We start from the raw sequence: 17,604 nt of genomic DNA on the forward strand, positions 1-17,604 counted from the left end.
GGTTGAGAGTCCGCCTGCCGACGCAGGGGACGCGGGTTCGTGCCCCGGTCCGGGAAGATCCCACATGCTGTGGAGCGGCTGGGCCCGTGAGCCATGGCCGCTGAGCCTGCGCATCCAGAGCCTGTGCTCCGCAACGGGAGAGGCCACAACAGTGAGAGGCCCGCGTACCGCAAAAAAAAAAAAAAAAAAAAAAAATGGGCGGAAGACCCAAGCAACCACCTGAGCAGGGAAGATACACAGATGGCAAGTAAGCATAGGAAAAGATGCTCAACATCATTTGCCATTAGAGAATCACAAATTAAAACAAGACACTACTACACACCTACTAGAATGGCCAAAATCCAGAATACTGACAACACCAAATGCTGGAGGATGTGGAACAACAGGAACTCATTCATTGCTCGTGGCGATGCAAAATGGTGCAGCCCCTCTGGAAGATAGTTTGGCAGTTTCTTACCAAACTAAACACACTCTTACCATATAATCCAGCACCTGGGCGTGTTGGTATTTACCCAAATGAACTGAAAACATGTCCAGAGAAAAACCTGCACACAGATGTTCATAACAGCTGTATTCCTAACTGTCGAAACTTGGAAGCAATCAAGACATCCTTCAGGAACTTCTCTGGCGGTCCAGTGGTTAAGATTTCACCTTCCAATGCAGGGGGTACATGTTTGATCCCTTGTCGGGGAGCTAAGATCCCACATGCCTTGGGGCCAAAAAACCAAAACATAGAACAGAAGCAATATTGTAACAAATTCAATAAAGACTTAAAAAAAAAAAAGATATCCTTCAGCAGGCAAATGGATAAACCGTGGTACGCCCATACAATGGAATATGATTCAGCACTAAAACAAAATATACTATCAAGCCATGAAAAGACACGGAGCAAACTTAAATGCATATTATTAAATGAAAGAAGACAATCTGAAAAGGCTATACTGTATGATTCCAACCATATGACATTCTAGAAAAGGCAAAACTATGGAGACACTAAAAAGATCAGGGTTTGAGGGGAGGGAGGGATAAATCGGCAGAGGACAGAGGACTTTTTGGGCCACAAGGCTATTCTGTAGGATCCTACAATGGTGGATATAGTACACATCATTATACATTTGTCCAAACCTGTACAAGGTACACCGCCAAGAGTGAACCCTAATGTAAACTGTGGACTTTGGGTGATAATGATGTGTCAGTGTAGGTTCGTGGACTGTGACAAATGTACCACTGCAGGAGAAGAATGATGTCAACAGTGAGAGGCTGTGGGGGGAGGGGGGGTATAATGGGAACTCTGTACTTTCTGCCCAATTTGGTTGTGAATCTAAAACTGCTCTAAAAAAAGTTAAGTTTATTAATTTTTTTTAAAAAAGAAGTAAGGCCCCTTAAGGGACCAAATTTTCAGTGTGTAATAAAAACAAAGTGTAAATGAAACTTTATCTTGAAAAATGAAACAGTATTATTTATGTCTTTACATGTAACATAATTTAGATTATCAAAGTAACTATGTACATATAAAGGAAATCAAGTAGGGAGTTTTGGCATAATTTTTCCAAAACCCTTTAAGATAGCACCATAAAGCACAATTCACTCCTTCTTTGACTTTTACTGTATACTTTTGCAAACACAGCTGAGGACTTTGCCAGTCTTTTCAAGGCCCTCTCTGTCTTTTGATATTTAAATGATCTGATTTTGAAGGGCCCATGGTACCATCTATCCTATCATTTCTCAACTCATAGTGGGTCTGTGGGGAGATGTGTGTAAAACTTTAATAGTCCACAAACATTTCTTTCATCAAACTTCATGATATCTTGCATCTTTTGCAAGATTTACAATTTCATTTCACAACTCACTGTGACTGTTCTATCCACCAGCAATGAGCGTGATAATAACAAACATTGATTTGACGGGCAGAGACAGAAGCTAGTGTTCAGCTGTGATGTCCGGGCATGGACAAAATTTCCAAGTGATCAGTACATTAATGACAATTTTCATGTTACGGTAATTTTTATCTTTCCCTAACCACTCATAGCTGGAGGGACTCAGGCAACCAGTAGTCTGATTACAAAGAGCCCTATCATCACATTAGGAGGACAGCAAAGAAGCCAATTTAAGCTAAAATCCAGGTGCTAAAGTCAGGCACTCTTCTACTACTGGAGATACAAAGATGAACATGACATGCCCTCTAGGAATTCAATCTAACAGACTTGAACGAATGAACACACACAATGTGGTAAGTGCTGTGACATAAAGGCGTGTATGCATGAAGTGCTATGGAAGAAACCTAAACGAGGAAGAAACTAATTCTCTCTGGCTCTCTAAGTTAGGCCTTGAAGGAGGTATTTTAAAAGCAGACACCAGGGGGTTTCCCTGGTGGCGCAGCGGTTAAGAATCCGCCTGCTGGTGTAAGGGACACAGGTTGGAGCCCTGGTCCAGGAAGATCCCACATGCCGCGGAGCAACTAAGCCCGCGCGCCTAGAGCCAGTGCTCCGCAGCAAGAGAAGCCACCGCAATGAGAAGCCCATACACCGCAACAAAGAGTAGCCCCCGGTCACCACAACTAAAAGAAAGCCCATGTGCAGCAACAAGGACCCAACGCAGCCAAAAATTAAATAAATAAATAAATTTATTTAAAAAAAAAAAAAAAAAAAGGCAGACACCAGGCTGCCAGGCAGAGTGTAGGAGCAAAGAAAGGTCTGGAGACTGAAAACACAAAGCTCATTCAAGAAGTGCAAGAACAAGTGTAACTAGCTCACTGTTAGTTGCTGCTGGTTAGGGGAAAGGAATGATTTTAAAACAGCAACAAAAAAAGAACCACCCTGAAAAATTAAGGCTGGGGCCCAAGTATAAACCATGCAAACAAGTTTGGATTTTATTCTCCAGCTACAGGACGCCACAGTAAACTTTTAAACAAAGGAGTCAGGATATTTGAGAAATCCCTGGCAATGGGGTATAAAATGGAGGGGGGGTGGCCACCCAAAGCACAAGGATATCCACAGGTGCCTCCTGTTACAGGGTCTAAGCAAGGACAGGGGGCCTGGAGCAGACCGGAGGTGTGGGCACAAGAGCAGTTCACTAGGGTTTAGTTGCCACCGAGTGCTGAGGAGGGCTTTCTGAGCCAATGCGAAGGGTGAGAAATAATCCTGAGGCACCAGCCAGCTGCTGTTAATAACTCAAAGAAAAGAAGCAGGAGAAACATATTCCAGGGTGGGGAGGGGCAGAAGGGTCAAGTGTGGGACGGACTGGATGGGCTGCGCTGAGGCGGGCACCCAGCAAAGAGCCGGGGCTGGAGAGACGGATCAGGAACACGTGACAGCCAGAACCTGTACATGGACTGGCTATGGAGGGCCACTGAATTTCAACCAAGTGTATATCTTTCCCCACTTGAACTACCTCTTTTGCCTTTTTTTTAAAGCTAGGCATCACCCACTTTCCCATATCCTAAATCACCTCTTTTCTCCTTGTTAAACTCATTCCATAACTACATTTTATTCCAGAAAACAGGACTGAGGCAGTGTATCACACCATACAACATTATTTTAAAAGGTCCACCAAACCAAAAGGAAAGCTGTGTCTTCCAAGACCACTGATTCCTGGAGAAAACAAACAAAACATCCTTGGTGAAATAAAAATTCATATTTTAAGGCAAGACAAGAAAAATTTAAACATAAAATTTTTCTCTGTCCATTTGGCCTCCTCCCTCCCCTCTGGCATGCATGGCGCATCTGCATTATGTGTTAAGCAGACCTCCCCAATGACAGAAATACCTGCTCAACCATAAAGATCAATTTTTCTTCTTCTGGAGCCAACCATGTAACTCCTTTCCCAATCCTGTCGGGGGTCACAATGACCCACCACTCACTCACCTTGCACTTGAAGACATCTTTGGTGAACTTCACATACAATGCCAGTATATTATTTCCCTTAAAGACAGCAGCTGGCCCAGAACAGACTGGTCAGATGACCTGGGGTGATACTGGGCCAAACCTAATGGAAGTTCTTAGCTTAAATACTTACTTATGATCTTATTAATGTCACTAGCTATATTACCAGTATTCTGCCTATTTTACAAGATTACTGTTTCTTGCATTACCAAGTGTGTGACTAAGCCTCCAATAAAATTGATGATTAGCCAACTTGAAATGATTGACCAAACTTACAGTTCTATAAGACCAACGATTATAATAGTATAGCTCTAGATATGGGAAGAAGCAACAAGAAGGAACCTTTGGGGTTTCCCTGGTGGCGCAGCGGTTAAGAAACCACCCGCCAATGCAGGGGACACAGGTCCGAGCCCTGGTCCGGGAAGATCCCACATGCCGCGGAGCAAGTAAGCCCGTGCGCCACAACTACTGAGCCTGCGCTCTAGAGCCCGCGAGCCACAACTACCGAGTCCGTGTGCCACAACTACTGAAGCCTGCGTGCCTAGAGCCCGTGCTCTGCAATAAGAGAAGCCACAGCAACGAGAAGCCCGCGAACCGCAACGAAGAGTAGCCCCTGCTCGCCACAACTAGAGAAAGCCTGTGCACAGCAATAAAGACCCAATGCAGCCAAAAATAAATAATTAAAAAAAAATTTTTTAAAAAAAAAGAAGGAAACTTTTCCTGGAGCATAACAGACTACTAAGATAGGTGGTCCAGAGGCTTTTCGCTACTGTTAACAGGGCCTATCAACAAAATCCTCCCCTGACCTGGGAATGAGCATTCTTAACGCAGTGGGACAGACTGGCCACGAAATGCCTCCCAAACCTTGGTTGAAATTACAACCGAAAGGGAAGGGACTGCAGAATAAAGAATCCTGCCCACTATCCAGTTCAACAAGAATCAAATCATTAGCCACTGTAGTCGCTGACTTACAATATACACCCTGAAAGGAATTCAGGGCAAAGATCAGGATGAAGTACTCTGTGCCCTCAGAAAAATGACAGAACTGACCCTCAGAGAGATATTATATTCTCTGCAGAAATTTTTTATTCTTGCACCTTCCCACACTTAGAAAGGCACTAAGAGCATTAACTAAGAAGTCATTCCTCATGACTAGCAGCCACCTTCTGCTGAGATGTGAGCTCGACTGCACGCACCTCCTGTGCAACAATCACATATATTTGGGCCTCCCCCTTTACCTCTTCAGAACAGCTCTCAGAGCTCTCTGAGAGGCTGTCTCTGGGTTATAATCCTCAGTCTGACTTGAACAAAATTTTCCATTTCTTTCTTAGATTGACTACCGATTAGTTTTTTCATCGGCATCCTCAAAGCTTTTAGAATGTCAGGTTTGAGCAAAAACACAAAGGTTTATCTAATGAGTGACACTCCCCAGAAAAGCACCTCAAAAACATCTTACAGCTGGATCCAGGGTATCCGAAACGTTTTCATAGGCAACAGGCAAGAGCACTGGAGTAGGAGGTGGGTTCAAGAGACCTGGCAGCTCACTGTGATGTCAGCACAGAGCCACTGACCTCAGGCAAGTCACTGCCCCTCTACGTTTTCCACTTTACAGCTGGACGACCTGAAGATCACATGGCCTCGGATGATCTTCTCACTGAGAATTTTCAGGCCTAACTAAATGTGATAGTTTGGGAGACAGTTTCATTTCAGGGAAAAAAAAAAGGTTTCATTAAGCAATTCTTTGGTTTTCTTTTCTCTTTCTACCTTTATGATTCTCACTGCTCCTAGGCATATCTGTAAGAGAGGCCACAGGCACAAAAAGAAAGTGAAGCTCAGTTAACTTTGCTGCATTTGCGGCTCTGGCGAAGCACTGGGCAGAGAAAAGAAATCAAATGACTACAACTGGATTTGGGGCTTAACGGTGGCAGCCAGCCAGCCAGCCAGTTTCTAGATACTGCACTCAACCTGGTCAACCAGTTACAAGAAAATTAGCAGAAAAAGAAAACTTTTTTTTTTTTTTTTTTGTGGTACGCGGACCTCTCACTGCTGTGGCCTCTCCCGCTGCGGAGCACAGGCTCCGGACGCGCAGGCTCAGCGGCCATGGCTCACGGGCCCATCCTCTCCGCGGCATGTGGGATCGTCCCAGACCGGGGCACGAACCCGCGTCCCCTGCATCGGCAGGCGGACTGTCAACCACTGCGCCACCAAGGAAGCCCAAGAAAACACATTTTTAAAGGTCTCAATAGAAGTAAGCCCACTAAATGTTAAGTGATCATCTCATGGGAGCAGGATGGACAAAAACCAAGTTTATCTTTTGCTGTTAAGTCTGAATACATATACGCTTACTTTTTTTGTAATTTAAACTTATGATTAGTTTTTTTAAGCTTAAAAGAGGGGGAGGAATTCTTTCTACCTCACTCTTAGTTATTTTTTGAGCCACACATCCTAACTTTGGCTGGTCACACACCTTCATGTCTGAGCGGTTAGCGGGGAACTAACAAACGTCACCCCTTCACCGCTAACAAATGTCTCTTTCAGTGGGAAAAACCTAATCATGGACTTGAAGAACTAAAAGTAAGTCACCAAGTCATTTTTTTAAGCCAGCCAAAACATCCCTCCTTCATTCAAGGCCCTAAACCCAAAGGGACTTGCTAGACACAGTTTAAGCTTCTGGACAAAATGTACTTTGTGATTGAACAGTACTGTTCTCCTTAGAAGAGACCTGTTTTGCCACGAAAGCGGCATGTTTTCAACAGCCTGCCTTCTGGAGGGTCTTCGGGGGCCCGTTTCACGGGATTTGGCCTGGATTTCACAAAGGCTCCTGAAAGGTGGCTTCGCGGGTCGCAGAGCCCCCGGCCCCGCCCCCGACCTCAGACTCCGCCCCCGGCCAGCGTCACCCGACCGCGTCCGCGAAGCCCTCCCTCCCTCCTTCACGCCCGCCCCGGCGCGCCGCCGACACCGACCTGATGACACTGATGTGGAACTGGTCCTCGCGAAGGCCCCGCCAGGCGCCGGACAGGAACTCCTTGCACCACAGATAGGCCCTGCGCCGCGTCCTGGGCTCGGGCTGATCGTCGGCCGGCGGCGGCGGGGGCAGCGGCAGCGGCGGCGGCGGGGGCAGCGCGAGCTGCGGCTGCCGCCCGCCCAACTGCTTGGGCTCGAGGTCACTGGCGGCGTCGCGCTGCTGCCCCACGCCGGGCGCCGGGGTCGCGCTGCCGCTGCCGCAGCTCAGCAACAGCCCGAGCGGCGAGGGCTCCGCCTCGCTCCCGTTGCAGAACTTGGTCTTCATGCCGGGCAGGCGGCCGAGGAGGCGCGGTCGGCCGCAACACGAGAGCGCGAGGCTCAGGATCCGGCTAGACGCCCCTCTCACGGAGACCGGGCGCGGAGGCCGCTCGCTCGCTCGCTGACGGGCAGGCCGGGGGCGGCGGCGGTTGGGGGGCCGGCGGGCGGTCGCGGGGCGGCGGCGGCGGTGGCGTGGAGGCGGCAAGCGGCGGGCGACGGCGGCAAGCGGCTGATTACGCTGGCCGTGGCGCTCGCTCCTGTACTGCCGCCGCACGAGGAGCGCCGTCCGCGTCACAGCCCGCCCTCGCGCTCGCCGCTGATTGGCCGCCGTCCGTCGGCCTGGCGCATCACAACCGCCTCCCCCCTCGCCACGCCGCCTCCCCATTGGCTGCGGCAGCACACGGCCTCCCCCCGCCGTCTCGTTTCCTGCGGCCTCGGGAGGCGGGGCCTCGAGGGGGCGGAGCGTCGAGCCGGTGCGGGGGTCGCGAGGATGGAGAAAGCTAGCGAGGTGGGGGCGGGCGGGCTCCCCGAGTGGGGGCGGGGGCTGCGCGGCCCTTGAACCTTGGGGGAGCCAGAACTTGGCTTTGGTGGCTGAAACTTTGTTTGACCCCTTGAATCCTGCAGGACATCAGAGGCCGGGGCCAGGCAGCGGGCAGTTAGGAAGCCGGTCCCTGGAGGCTGGCTTCTCTTTCCGCATGACCTTGGGGCGAGGCACCTCCTTCTGCAGCTCCGTGCGTGTGTTTTTATAACACTTCCCAGCGCCGGCTCAGCTCCCTGCGAGGCGCGGCCACGCCCCGTCCAAGCTGGAGCCTGAGAAATTATTGTCCCCGGGTCACAAACCGAGGCCCGAAAGGGGGAAGAAGCGACTGGTTCAAGGCCGCACAGCTGGCCGCGGAGCCCTCTGAAGCCTCCTGCAGCCTCAGTTTCCCTGTCCGTGGTGCTGAGGATGCCAGGGCCTAGAGGGTCGGGGCGGGCGGAGCGGCATCCCCGCAGCCGCCCTGAGTACTGGCCAAAGGTGAGTGCCACGGGGCTGGTGGCTTTGTGGGTGCCGCCCCGCCCCCCCCCACGCTGGAGGCAGCCCCGTGACTGTGACTAACGCACCTTTGCCCGCGGAGGGGAGGCAAGGGCCCCTGCTCGCATTTACCACATTTACTGCCCCATGTCCCTCACTCCTCTCACCCCGCCGCCCCAATCCTTTCCGAAAGCATTTGGAGTATGGATAAATTTTTAAATTACAGATCCTGTTTTTACCGGGCATGAGCTGGGACAAGAGGGTTCTCTGGCTGCTTAGGAAATTCAGCGCCTGGCTTGCAGGAAATGGCTTCTACGTGGGGATTTCACAGTCTTCGGGAAGAAAACATCTCTCTTTAGCAGTGTGCACTTGGCTGAACTTGCTCCAAGAAAAATGCGCTCATTGAACAAAAGGATTATGATGAAAGGGGGCTTTTGTCAAGGCAGCTGTGGAGGTGGGCCTGGACATTGAACTGGAGGGAGCTGGGAGCCATCCAGCATGGAGGAGGGGGCAGAGTAGGAGTCCCATTGGATGTTGGAAAAGCTGAGAAAGCAAGGTCTCCAGTCAGGCCATTTAGATAAGGGAGCCAAGGACTTTGTCTAAAAATACCAGCCCTCAGATGGTGGGGCTGTGTCTACGGTCTGCCCAGGTGACAGGCCTTTATCCCAGTGTCCCGTGACAGCAGCCTGGTAATCCCAGAGGAACGCCAGAAACCTGGCCAGGAGGAAGGGGCACAGGAAGTAAGGGTTGAGCCTCTGTCATTTCAAGCCTGGTTTAGGCTACTAGAACCCACAGACCCCTTTATGGGATCGCAGTTCCCTGTGGGAATAAAAAATTGCCTAATTAAAAATGTTGTAAAGTTATATCTGTTACTGCTTCCATTTAATGGATATGAAGACTGAGTCCTGCGGAGGCTGAACAACTCAGGTGAGGCCCCTTGGCTAAGGTGAGGAGCCAGGCAGGTGACCTGGCTCCTTTGTGTGAAGAGCACCGTGTCCATATGGACAAAACTTCCCTCCCCTACAGTCAAACTAAAGTCCTGGACTTAGCTCTCAATGGCCCATCCTTGGCCTGGCCAGTCAGGGCCCACCCTTAGCACCGGCATGATCAATTCCATGCAACACCTCCGAAGCAGAAACTGAGGAGCTTGGCGTATAGTAATGCTAAAATATTAGGTTTTACATTAGGGGTGTTTGAGCTAGTTGAGAAGGCATCTCTACCAGGCAGTCAGGAGCCTCGGGCTGCTTACCTCTGCAAGGGGCATAATAATATCAACTTTCCAGAGTCGTCTGTGATGGTGTATACGGCACACGGTAGGTGCTCAGGAGAAGTGCCAGGCATATCACCAGCCGAAGGAGAAATCCAGAAAGGTAAATATGCCATGACCCTTGAGGTAGCAACCCCGTTCTCAAGACTGCCGCCCAAGAAAAGAAGTCATCGACAGCAAAAAGCCCTGTGCATAAAACTGGCCATCACCGTGTTCTCTCACTGAAGAAAGCTGGAAATAACCTAAATGTTTGTCTAGTGCCCTGGACTGGGCTAGAAAGGATGTTGGTGTTATCAGACAGCAGTGAAGTTGGTAAGCAGGGTTCATTTTCCACACATTTCTCAAGTGCCTTCAGTGTGCCAGCCAGAGGACTTGGCAGTACTGGGCAGTGAGGAAACCAGCTATGCCTGGCCCCTGCTCCAATCTGGACTAGCAGTACTGCCCACCCCACGCCACCCTCTCCCTCTCCCCTCACCCTTGTTAGTTGCTCTATTGTGTATTGTCTGTGTCCCCACCGGACTGCAACCTCCAGGAGAGCAGGGACCTAAGTGTCTTGTTCTCCATCACAGTGCCCAGCAGGCCTTGAGGTTTGTAGGCCCTCGGAAGTATTTGCTGAACCAATGAAGTTCTGGCTCAGCACTTCCTAACTGTATGACTCGGTTGAGCCTCAGTTTCCTCAGCTGTAACACGGGGGTTGTAATCCGCAGGGCACATGGTCGTTGTGAGGGAGAGCGAGAGGACGTACAGGAAGTGTGCGGTGAGCAGGACCCCCCGCCCCGTATTGTTGTTACGTGCAACGTGCTGCATGGCGTGGCTTCTCGGCCAGCAACTGGCATTCGGTGATGAATAATGCACACACTTGAAGCAACTCAGCCTCGGAAGACAATGTCATATGAGAAAAGAATGCAAACTGGAATGTACGTTCTGATGACCAAAATGTGATCATTTGTGCACAGCTGGACAAAGCTTGGAGAGAAATTTGCTATGGCAGCCACTGGTGCTGGAGAGAGTGTGTTCCAAGTGTAAAATCTTTTCTTCTAGGACATCGGAAAAAATTGTCCAAAAGCTCCTTGATGCTGAATTCTGAGAGCAGACACACGGTGTGGGTGATGTGCCTTGGACAGATTAGAGGCGGGAGATTAGGGGGTCCCTGTCCAGTCTCTGACATTCCTGCAGACTGGTTCCTCTGGTCTGGCCTGAGGAACCTGGCAGAGGAGTCACCATGGCCACTGGGCAGACCAGGGGCCTCCCCCAAGGAACAAAGGGATCCACTCAGGGGCCCCAGCCCTGCCACCAGCTCCAGCTGCAAGGCCTGCAAGGCTTCGTGCGTCTACCTCCTCTCAAAAGAGAGGAGCCACTTGTCAAGCACTTGGTAGGAGCGGGCCCTGTGCAAGCGCCTTACTTGTATCCAGCATCTTTGAACTTTCACTGCCAGCAGTGTGGTGAGTGTAATTAGCACCTCGTCTCTCAGGTGAGAATGGTTTACCAGGAGGTTAAAACCATTTGTCCAAGGCAGGCAGCTAGTAAGGACAGGACCCAGGACCCACCCAGGACTCTGCTCTCTGAATGTAGGAGAACCCCATCCTTCTGCACCAAAAACACCTTTGACCCAGAAAGTCCAAGGCACTTGGCACAGTGGGAGTTCCCTAGAGGGCTGGAGAAGGACAGCCCTGTGTCTGTGGACAGGTGGGACTTTTCCATTCTTTGAGGCTCCTAGCACTTTCAAAAATGAAGAAATGCAGGCATAACTTTTTTTATTGCTCCTCACAAATACATTTTTTCCAAATGGAAGGTTTGTGGCAACCCTGCATAGAGCAAGTCCATTGGTAGCATTTTTCCAACAGCATTTGTTCACTTCATGTCTGTGTCACGTTTTGGTAATGTTGGCAGTATTTCAAACTTTTATTATATTTGCCACTGTGATCTGTGATCAGTGATCTTTGATGTTTTTGTGGACAAAAAATATTGCCCGCTACTTCAGTAAGGACAGCTGTGCTCACCACCCCCTCCCAGGCTACACTCAAGACCCGGCACCCCAACTTCAGCTCTGAGCCTTAAAATATTAATGTGAGCTCAGAGAGATCAATGGACTGAAATCCTACCTGCTCAAGGTTGGGTTACAAAGCAGAAACACAGATGTAGAGAACAAACGTATGGACACCAAGCGGGTGTGGGGGAGGTGAATTGGGAGATTGGGATTGACATATATATACTTATATGTATAAAATAGATAACTAATAAGAACCTGCTGTATAAAAAAAATACGAAAAAAAAAAAAAGATTGGGTTACAGCCCTGCCAGCAGTGTGACATGGAACTGGGCCCCTTCACTCAGCGCCTGGGTTTGGCCCCAGTCCAGGATGCTCTGTCAGCTAGAGACTTGGCAGGCCAGCAGCTTCCAGAGGTCTCAGCCTTTCTCAGAGGCGTCCTTCTACCATACACCTAGCCTCAATGCTTCAAGGCCACAGGTAGGACCTAGGGCCCGGAGAGTTTAATGAAAGCAGGTGACTTGTATGCCCATGCGTCCAGTGGATGGGACAGGCCCTCGCCCCATACCCCATATGCAGGTATCCTGAGTATATAGCATTAGACGTAAAAACCTGTCTTTGGAACTTTTGCCTCCACCAACTGTGTGACCTAGGACAAGTTACCTACCCCTCTATACCAGATGGAGATAATTGTTCCTACCCTACAAGTTTGTTGGGGGCAGTCACGGAAGCCAGCAGGGAAAGGGCTGGGCTCAAAGTCAAGGACACACAAAGGGTAGCTGTGCCCTTCTACTGATTGTTCTCTGGATTCCCAGAGACTGGCAGAGAGCAGCCATCCTCTGTTAGTAAGAGTGGCCCTGCAGCAACTCATCCCAAGTACCATGAGGGAAGCAAAGCCTGCAGGAACTCTGGCGATGCAGGGCCTCCCAGAAGTCTACCAGGGCCTGGGGACTTTTCCATTCTTTGAGGCTCCTAGCACTTTCAAAAATGAAGAAATGCAGGCATAACTTGTTTTATTGCTCTTCACAAATACATTTTTTCCAAATGGAAGGTTTGTGGCAACCCTGCATGGAGCAAGTCTATTGGTAGCATTTTTCCAACAGCATTTGTTCACTTCATGTCTGTGTCACGTTTTGGTAATCTTGGCAATATTTCAAACTTTTATTATTATTATATTTGCCACTGTGATCTGTGATCAGTGATCTTTGATGTTTTTGTGGACAAAAAATATTGCCCGCTATTTCAGTAAAAAACAAATGTTGTGGCCATCAAGCCATCAACCACTACAGCCGTCCCCTTGCATCGCACTGTGAGGGGAATTCAGGATGGAGAATAACAGGCCACTGGCCTTAGATAGCTAAGATGCCCGTCAAAGGAATGATTTCAACAAGCCCAGTCTCTTGCATCTTCCCACACAGAGAAAAGCACTAAAATCGTTAACTTGAGATGTCTGGTTTTTGTGATTAGCAGTAATCTTTTGATGTTTGACTATAAGTTTGTTTTTTTTTTTCCCCAACAAAAAAATCCTATATATCCTGGCTCCTTCCTTACCTCTTTGGAATGTTTCCTCAGAGCTATCTGAGAGGCTGTTTCCCAGACTGTAGTCGTCAGGAAGGTCCCCAAATGAAACATAACTCAGCTCTTAGGTTGTGCATTTTTTCAGTTGACCTTATACTGCAAAAAGATTACCGCTCAGATGATGGTTAGCATTTTCTAGCAATAAAGTATTTTTAAAAGTATGTGGATGAAGAATGTCACCTGCCATATTAGTGAACAAAGGATGTTGTGGCTGTCAAACCATCAGCCATTGCAGCTGCACCCAATGGTGCACTCTGAGGGGATTCAGGATGGGAAAGAATAGGATGCTGGCCCTAGGTGCATATCAAAGAAATTACTTCAGTGAGCCCAGACTCTTACATCTTCCCATACACAGAAAAGCGCCAAAATCATTAACTTGAGATGTCTGATTTTCTTTAATTAACAGTAATCCTTTAATGTTCTGACTACCTGGTTTTTGTTGCAGAAATCCCTATATATCCTGGTTCCTCCCTTACTTCTTTGGAGCGATTCCTCCAAGCTGTCAGAATGTCCTCCCAATAAAACGTAATTCTCAACTTTTAAGCTGTGTGTTTTTTTTCAGTTGACAGGGTGTACACTGTTATTTTAGACATAATGCTACTGCACACTTAATAGACTACAGTATACTGTAAACATAACTTTTATATGCACTAGGAAACCAAAAAATTCATGTGACTCGCTTTATTGCGATATTCGCTTTATTGAGGTGGTCTGGAACCCAACCTGCAATATTTCCAAGGCATGCTGGTACCTCAACATAATTATCAAAACTGGGGCATATTTGAAACACTGAATTTGAACGAATCAATGCTTTTAACACATATGCAAAGGGTCCTATACAAGATAATTTTACTGTTCACAAGCTAATAGCAGAATTAATCAAAAATAATTATGGTTTTGGGGGAGCACTGAAGTGGTACGGTGTGAAGAACGTTTTCAAGCCTGACCGTGTCTCTCTGATTATCCTTATTTAGAAATGACACCAGAAATCTAAATCTGAGGCCCTAGGGCACAGGAGGCCCTCCTGGGGCCCCAGTGGTAGACCCTGATAACGACTGTCCATCACTGTCCTGCAGTGATCCCTGGGGCACCCCTGAGTGCATTTCCTGTGTCCCCACAGCAGAGCCTTCCCAAGTCACCTTCCAATTTTGGTGAAAACCTGTCCCGTGGTTTTGTGGTTTTGTGCCCCACATGCCTTACTTTTATTTTATTTATTTATTTATTTTTGGTTGCACTGGGTCTCCGTTGCTGTGCGCGGGCTTTCTCTAGTTGCGGCGAGCGGGAGCTACTCTTCGTTGCGGTGCACGGGCTTCTCATTGTGGTGGCTTCTCTTGTTGCGGAGCACGGGCTCTAGGCACGCGAGCTTCAGTAGTTGTGGCTCACGGGCTCTAGAGCGCAGGCTCAGTAGTTGTGGCACACAGGCTTAGTTGGTCTGTGGCATGTGGGATCTTCCTGGACCAGGGCTCGAACCTGTGTCCCCTGCATTGGCAAGCGGATTCTTAACCACTGTGCCACCAGGGTAGTCCCTGCTTTACTTTTTTATAACACAATAAATGCAGTTTTTAAAAGATCCCTGTTATGATGGAAGTCACACTGTGGGGACCAGACTCCTGGGCTAGCAGTTGGGAAACCTTGGTTCAGGAACTGCACCCCACTGGGCTACTTTCTCCTTAGTCAGCCCTGGGCCCTGCAGGCTGGACTTGTGTCAGGTGGCCTTGGGATGACTCTCCTCTCTGTGGAGAAAAACCCACAGGGCCCCGTGAGCAGATGTGTAAGCTGAGGCCCAGGGGCACAGGAAGGAGGCAGTGGTTCTGCTTACCCAGGATGCCATGGCCGGCGCTGGGCCATCCCCACCCCGCATTCTCCAAGCTCAGGATCTGGCCCCTTCCTCCTGGGAGGAGATACCCTCACCTGGATGCCCCGAGCTCTATCCCCAACACCCTCCTTAGTGACCAGCTTGGAAGCAAGGGAGCTGGGAGCCCCCAACTCCCACCCTGGCCTGAAGAAGCCTCCCAGAGGTGGGGCCCCCCTGGCAACCCTCTGTGTGACCTTGGCCAGTACCAGAGCTTCTCAGGAGGCCGTCTAACAGGGCAGAGGGAGGGTTGGTGTCAGGGAGGGGGACACGCGAATGAAGAAGGGGGAAGATGGTTTTGGAATCCACCGGGTTCTGGGAAGCAGTGGGCGTACCCACCACTCCCAGCCCAGCTGCCAGGCCAAATTCCAAGGCCAGGGGTTGCTCCTGGGGAAAGGAATCCGGCCGGTTGGGATTCCTGCGCCCCTCTGCTGTCGGTGAGAGGGCGCTGCGCCGAGGGTCAGGTGGGGGGCGTCTGGGGGCGCCCCAGACGTGCCTCTGCGGCAGGGTCTCAGGGGGGCGTCCCAGCTGGGCCGCTGGGCCTCCCTGCTCTACAAGCCCCCTTCCCGCGCTTGGGACCCGGTGGGAGCTGCTCCGGTGTTCGTTTAGGAGAGCTAAAGCCTTTTCCGGTTTCCTCCGACAGGCTTGATGAAGCCGCTTTTGCAATTAGAGCTTTTATTAACACGATAACAGCAAGGCACCGCCCGAAGCTGTGGCGCCAGCCTGGCCGGGGGAGGGTGCAGGGGAGGGCTCTTGGGCCGAGAGCAGCTCGAGACTTGGGACAGAACAAAGGTTCCGGTTCCCCGAAGGCACGAGTGATCCTGGTAGCAGCGATGGGTCAGCAGATCCTCCCAGGAAGCCAGGCCTCCAGACTGAGGCCAAGGACCCGCACAGCTCTCCCCCAAAGCCCCACACCACTGGCCCTCCTGCCGTGAGACTCCTCACCCTCTCTTGGGCTGGCCGCTGTGTCTACCGACCCCTCGGTCCATCTTCCTCTTTCAGTGGCTGCGCCGTGAATGAATGGGCTGGGATTCCCAAGGCAGTGGGAACAATTTGAGTCGCTACCTCATATGGTTGTTAGAGGATTAAATGAGTGAATAGTTACAAAGAGCTTCCAGCCGAGCCTGACCCACAGCTGGAGGGTGAAAAGAGAAAGAACACTGTGCTCCTGGTCTCTTGTCCACCCGTCCCCCCGCACTGACCCATACACATGGCCCTGCACTGTCTCACCACCAGAAACAACCCAGTCCTGAAATGCATTTCCAGCCTCCTAGTTTGCATCCACCAGCTCCTATCATCTGAGCTTAGGGCACTCCACTGGGACCTTTCCTGGCTACCATTTCTGACCCTTTTTAACCCTCTGTTCAAGCTGTAATTACCACTTTCTCCCCTCCAGCCTTCCCTTCTCCCCACCCCCAGTGTAGATTCCACGCCCTCATAAACACGCCTGCCCCTCATGGCAGAGACTCCACGAGTACTTCCTCTACACAGGTGCCCTTCTTCCTGGGAACACGGGACGACCACATATCCCCATCCCCCATCCCCCACCCCCTTGCAATGGGCTAGGACCACGTGACTCCTTGTGTGGGTCACTTCTCCCTCCTGCGAGAGCCTCTTTGCCCTCCTGCTTCCCTGATTCCAAGGGAAGAAGCCAAGGCAGCGGCACTCGTTGCAAAGTACCTGGTTCCCTGAACCCACCATTCCCACCACATGAATGAACTAAGACACACGCAGAGGTCAAACGTGTCCCTTCAGGGCCAAGGAGGCTAAATATTTGATATGCCTTCCTCACACCTTCTTTCCCACTCTCAGACCTAGGGAGCTGTGAAAACAACAGCATGGAAAGAAGGAGGGAAACTGGGTCCCAGCGTGACCATGTGGAGGAGAGACGCCTGACCAAGAACAAAACAGGATTTTATGTGAGCTGCAAGCAAAGCTTTGTGCTATTTGGCCAGGGTGATTTGAGGGCTCTTTGTTTTAGCAGCTGGCCTATCCTAACACATCACTCTCTTCCTCTCTTACATCCACCTGGCAAACCCCCACCTTAGGCAAACCCAACTGGCTCCTCTCCACCTGCCCTTCTCAACTGCCCCTGAAAAGGCTGAATATTCCAGAGGAACATCCCGTGACTGGTTCAACTGTTTTTCCTTTCAATTCATGACCATGTGCCCAGTGGGGTCCTCACACTGTCCTACTGCCTATCCTAGGAAGTTGGTCTTTCTTATCTGAGATGACCAACTTTGCCATCTTAAACATTTTTACGTGCACGGTTCAGTAGCGTTAAGTAAGTTCATGTTGTTGTGCAAACAATTTCTGGAACTCTTTTCATCCTGCAGAACTGAAACTCTGTAACCATTAAACAACAACTCCCTGTTCCTTCCCCCATCTGGCGCCTGGAAAGCACCATTCTACCGTCTGTCTCAATGAATTTGTCTATTCTAGGGACCTCTTATAAGTGGAACTATGCAATATGTGTCCTTCCATGTCTGGCCTATTTCATTCAGCACAGTGTCTCTGAGGTTCATCCATGTTATAACATATGTCAGAATTTTATCCTTTTTAGACTGAAAAATATTCCGTTGTATGGATAGACCATGTGTTGTTGTTGTTTAATGTTTATTTATTTTGGCTGCACCAGGTCTTCGTTGTGGCATGCGGGCTCTTAGTTGCAGCATGCATGCAGGATCTAGTTACCTGCCAGGGATCGAACCCAGGCCCCCTGCATTGGGAGCGTGGAGTCCTACC

At 50.0% G+C, this 17,604-nt stretch overlaps 1 protein-coding gene and 1 long non-coding RNA gene across 7 annotated transcripts in view; one reads left to right on the plus strand and one right to left on the minus strand.

The window, feature by feature from the left end:
- Positions 1 to 7,323, minus strand: part of CHKA (choline kinase alpha) — a 60,124-nt gene extending 52,801 nt beyond the window's left edge. For 3 of the 6 annotated variants that reach the window (XM_029206891.1, XM_029206890.1, XM_029206888.1), the window contains exon 1: positions 6,845 to 7,313. In XM_029206891.1, the coding sequence (XP_029062724.1) occupies positions 6,845 to 7,170 (326 nt within the window). In that variant the 5' untranslated portion in view covers positions 7,171 to 7,313. Of the gene's footprint in view, positions 1 to 6,844 lie in introns of all 6 variants that reach the window. The other 3 variants (XM_029206887.1, XM_029206886.1, XR_003791340.1) reach the window with 2 other exon arrangements.
- Positions 7,324 to 7,633: 310 nt separating this feature from the next.
- On the plus strand, positions 7,634 to 11,727 carry LOC114886424. The gene is made up of 3 exons (XR_003791341.1): positions 7,634 to 7,671; positions 7,788 to 8,178; positions 8,402 to 11,727. It is a non-coding gene; the product is annotated as an uncharacterized LOC114886424 (long non-coding RNA).
- Positions 11,728 to 17,604: the final 5,877 nt, after the last annotated feature.

This window comes from Monodon monoceros, unplaced genomic scaffold, assembly GCF_005190385.1.
Source record: "Monodon monoceros isolate NGI ecotype Baffin Bay Population unplaced genomic scaffold, NGI_Narwhal_1 Super_Scaffold_7, whole genome shotgun sequence".
Lineage (NCBI taxonomy): Eukaryota > Metazoa > Chordata > Mammalia > Artiodactyla > Monodontidae > Monodon > Monodon monoceros.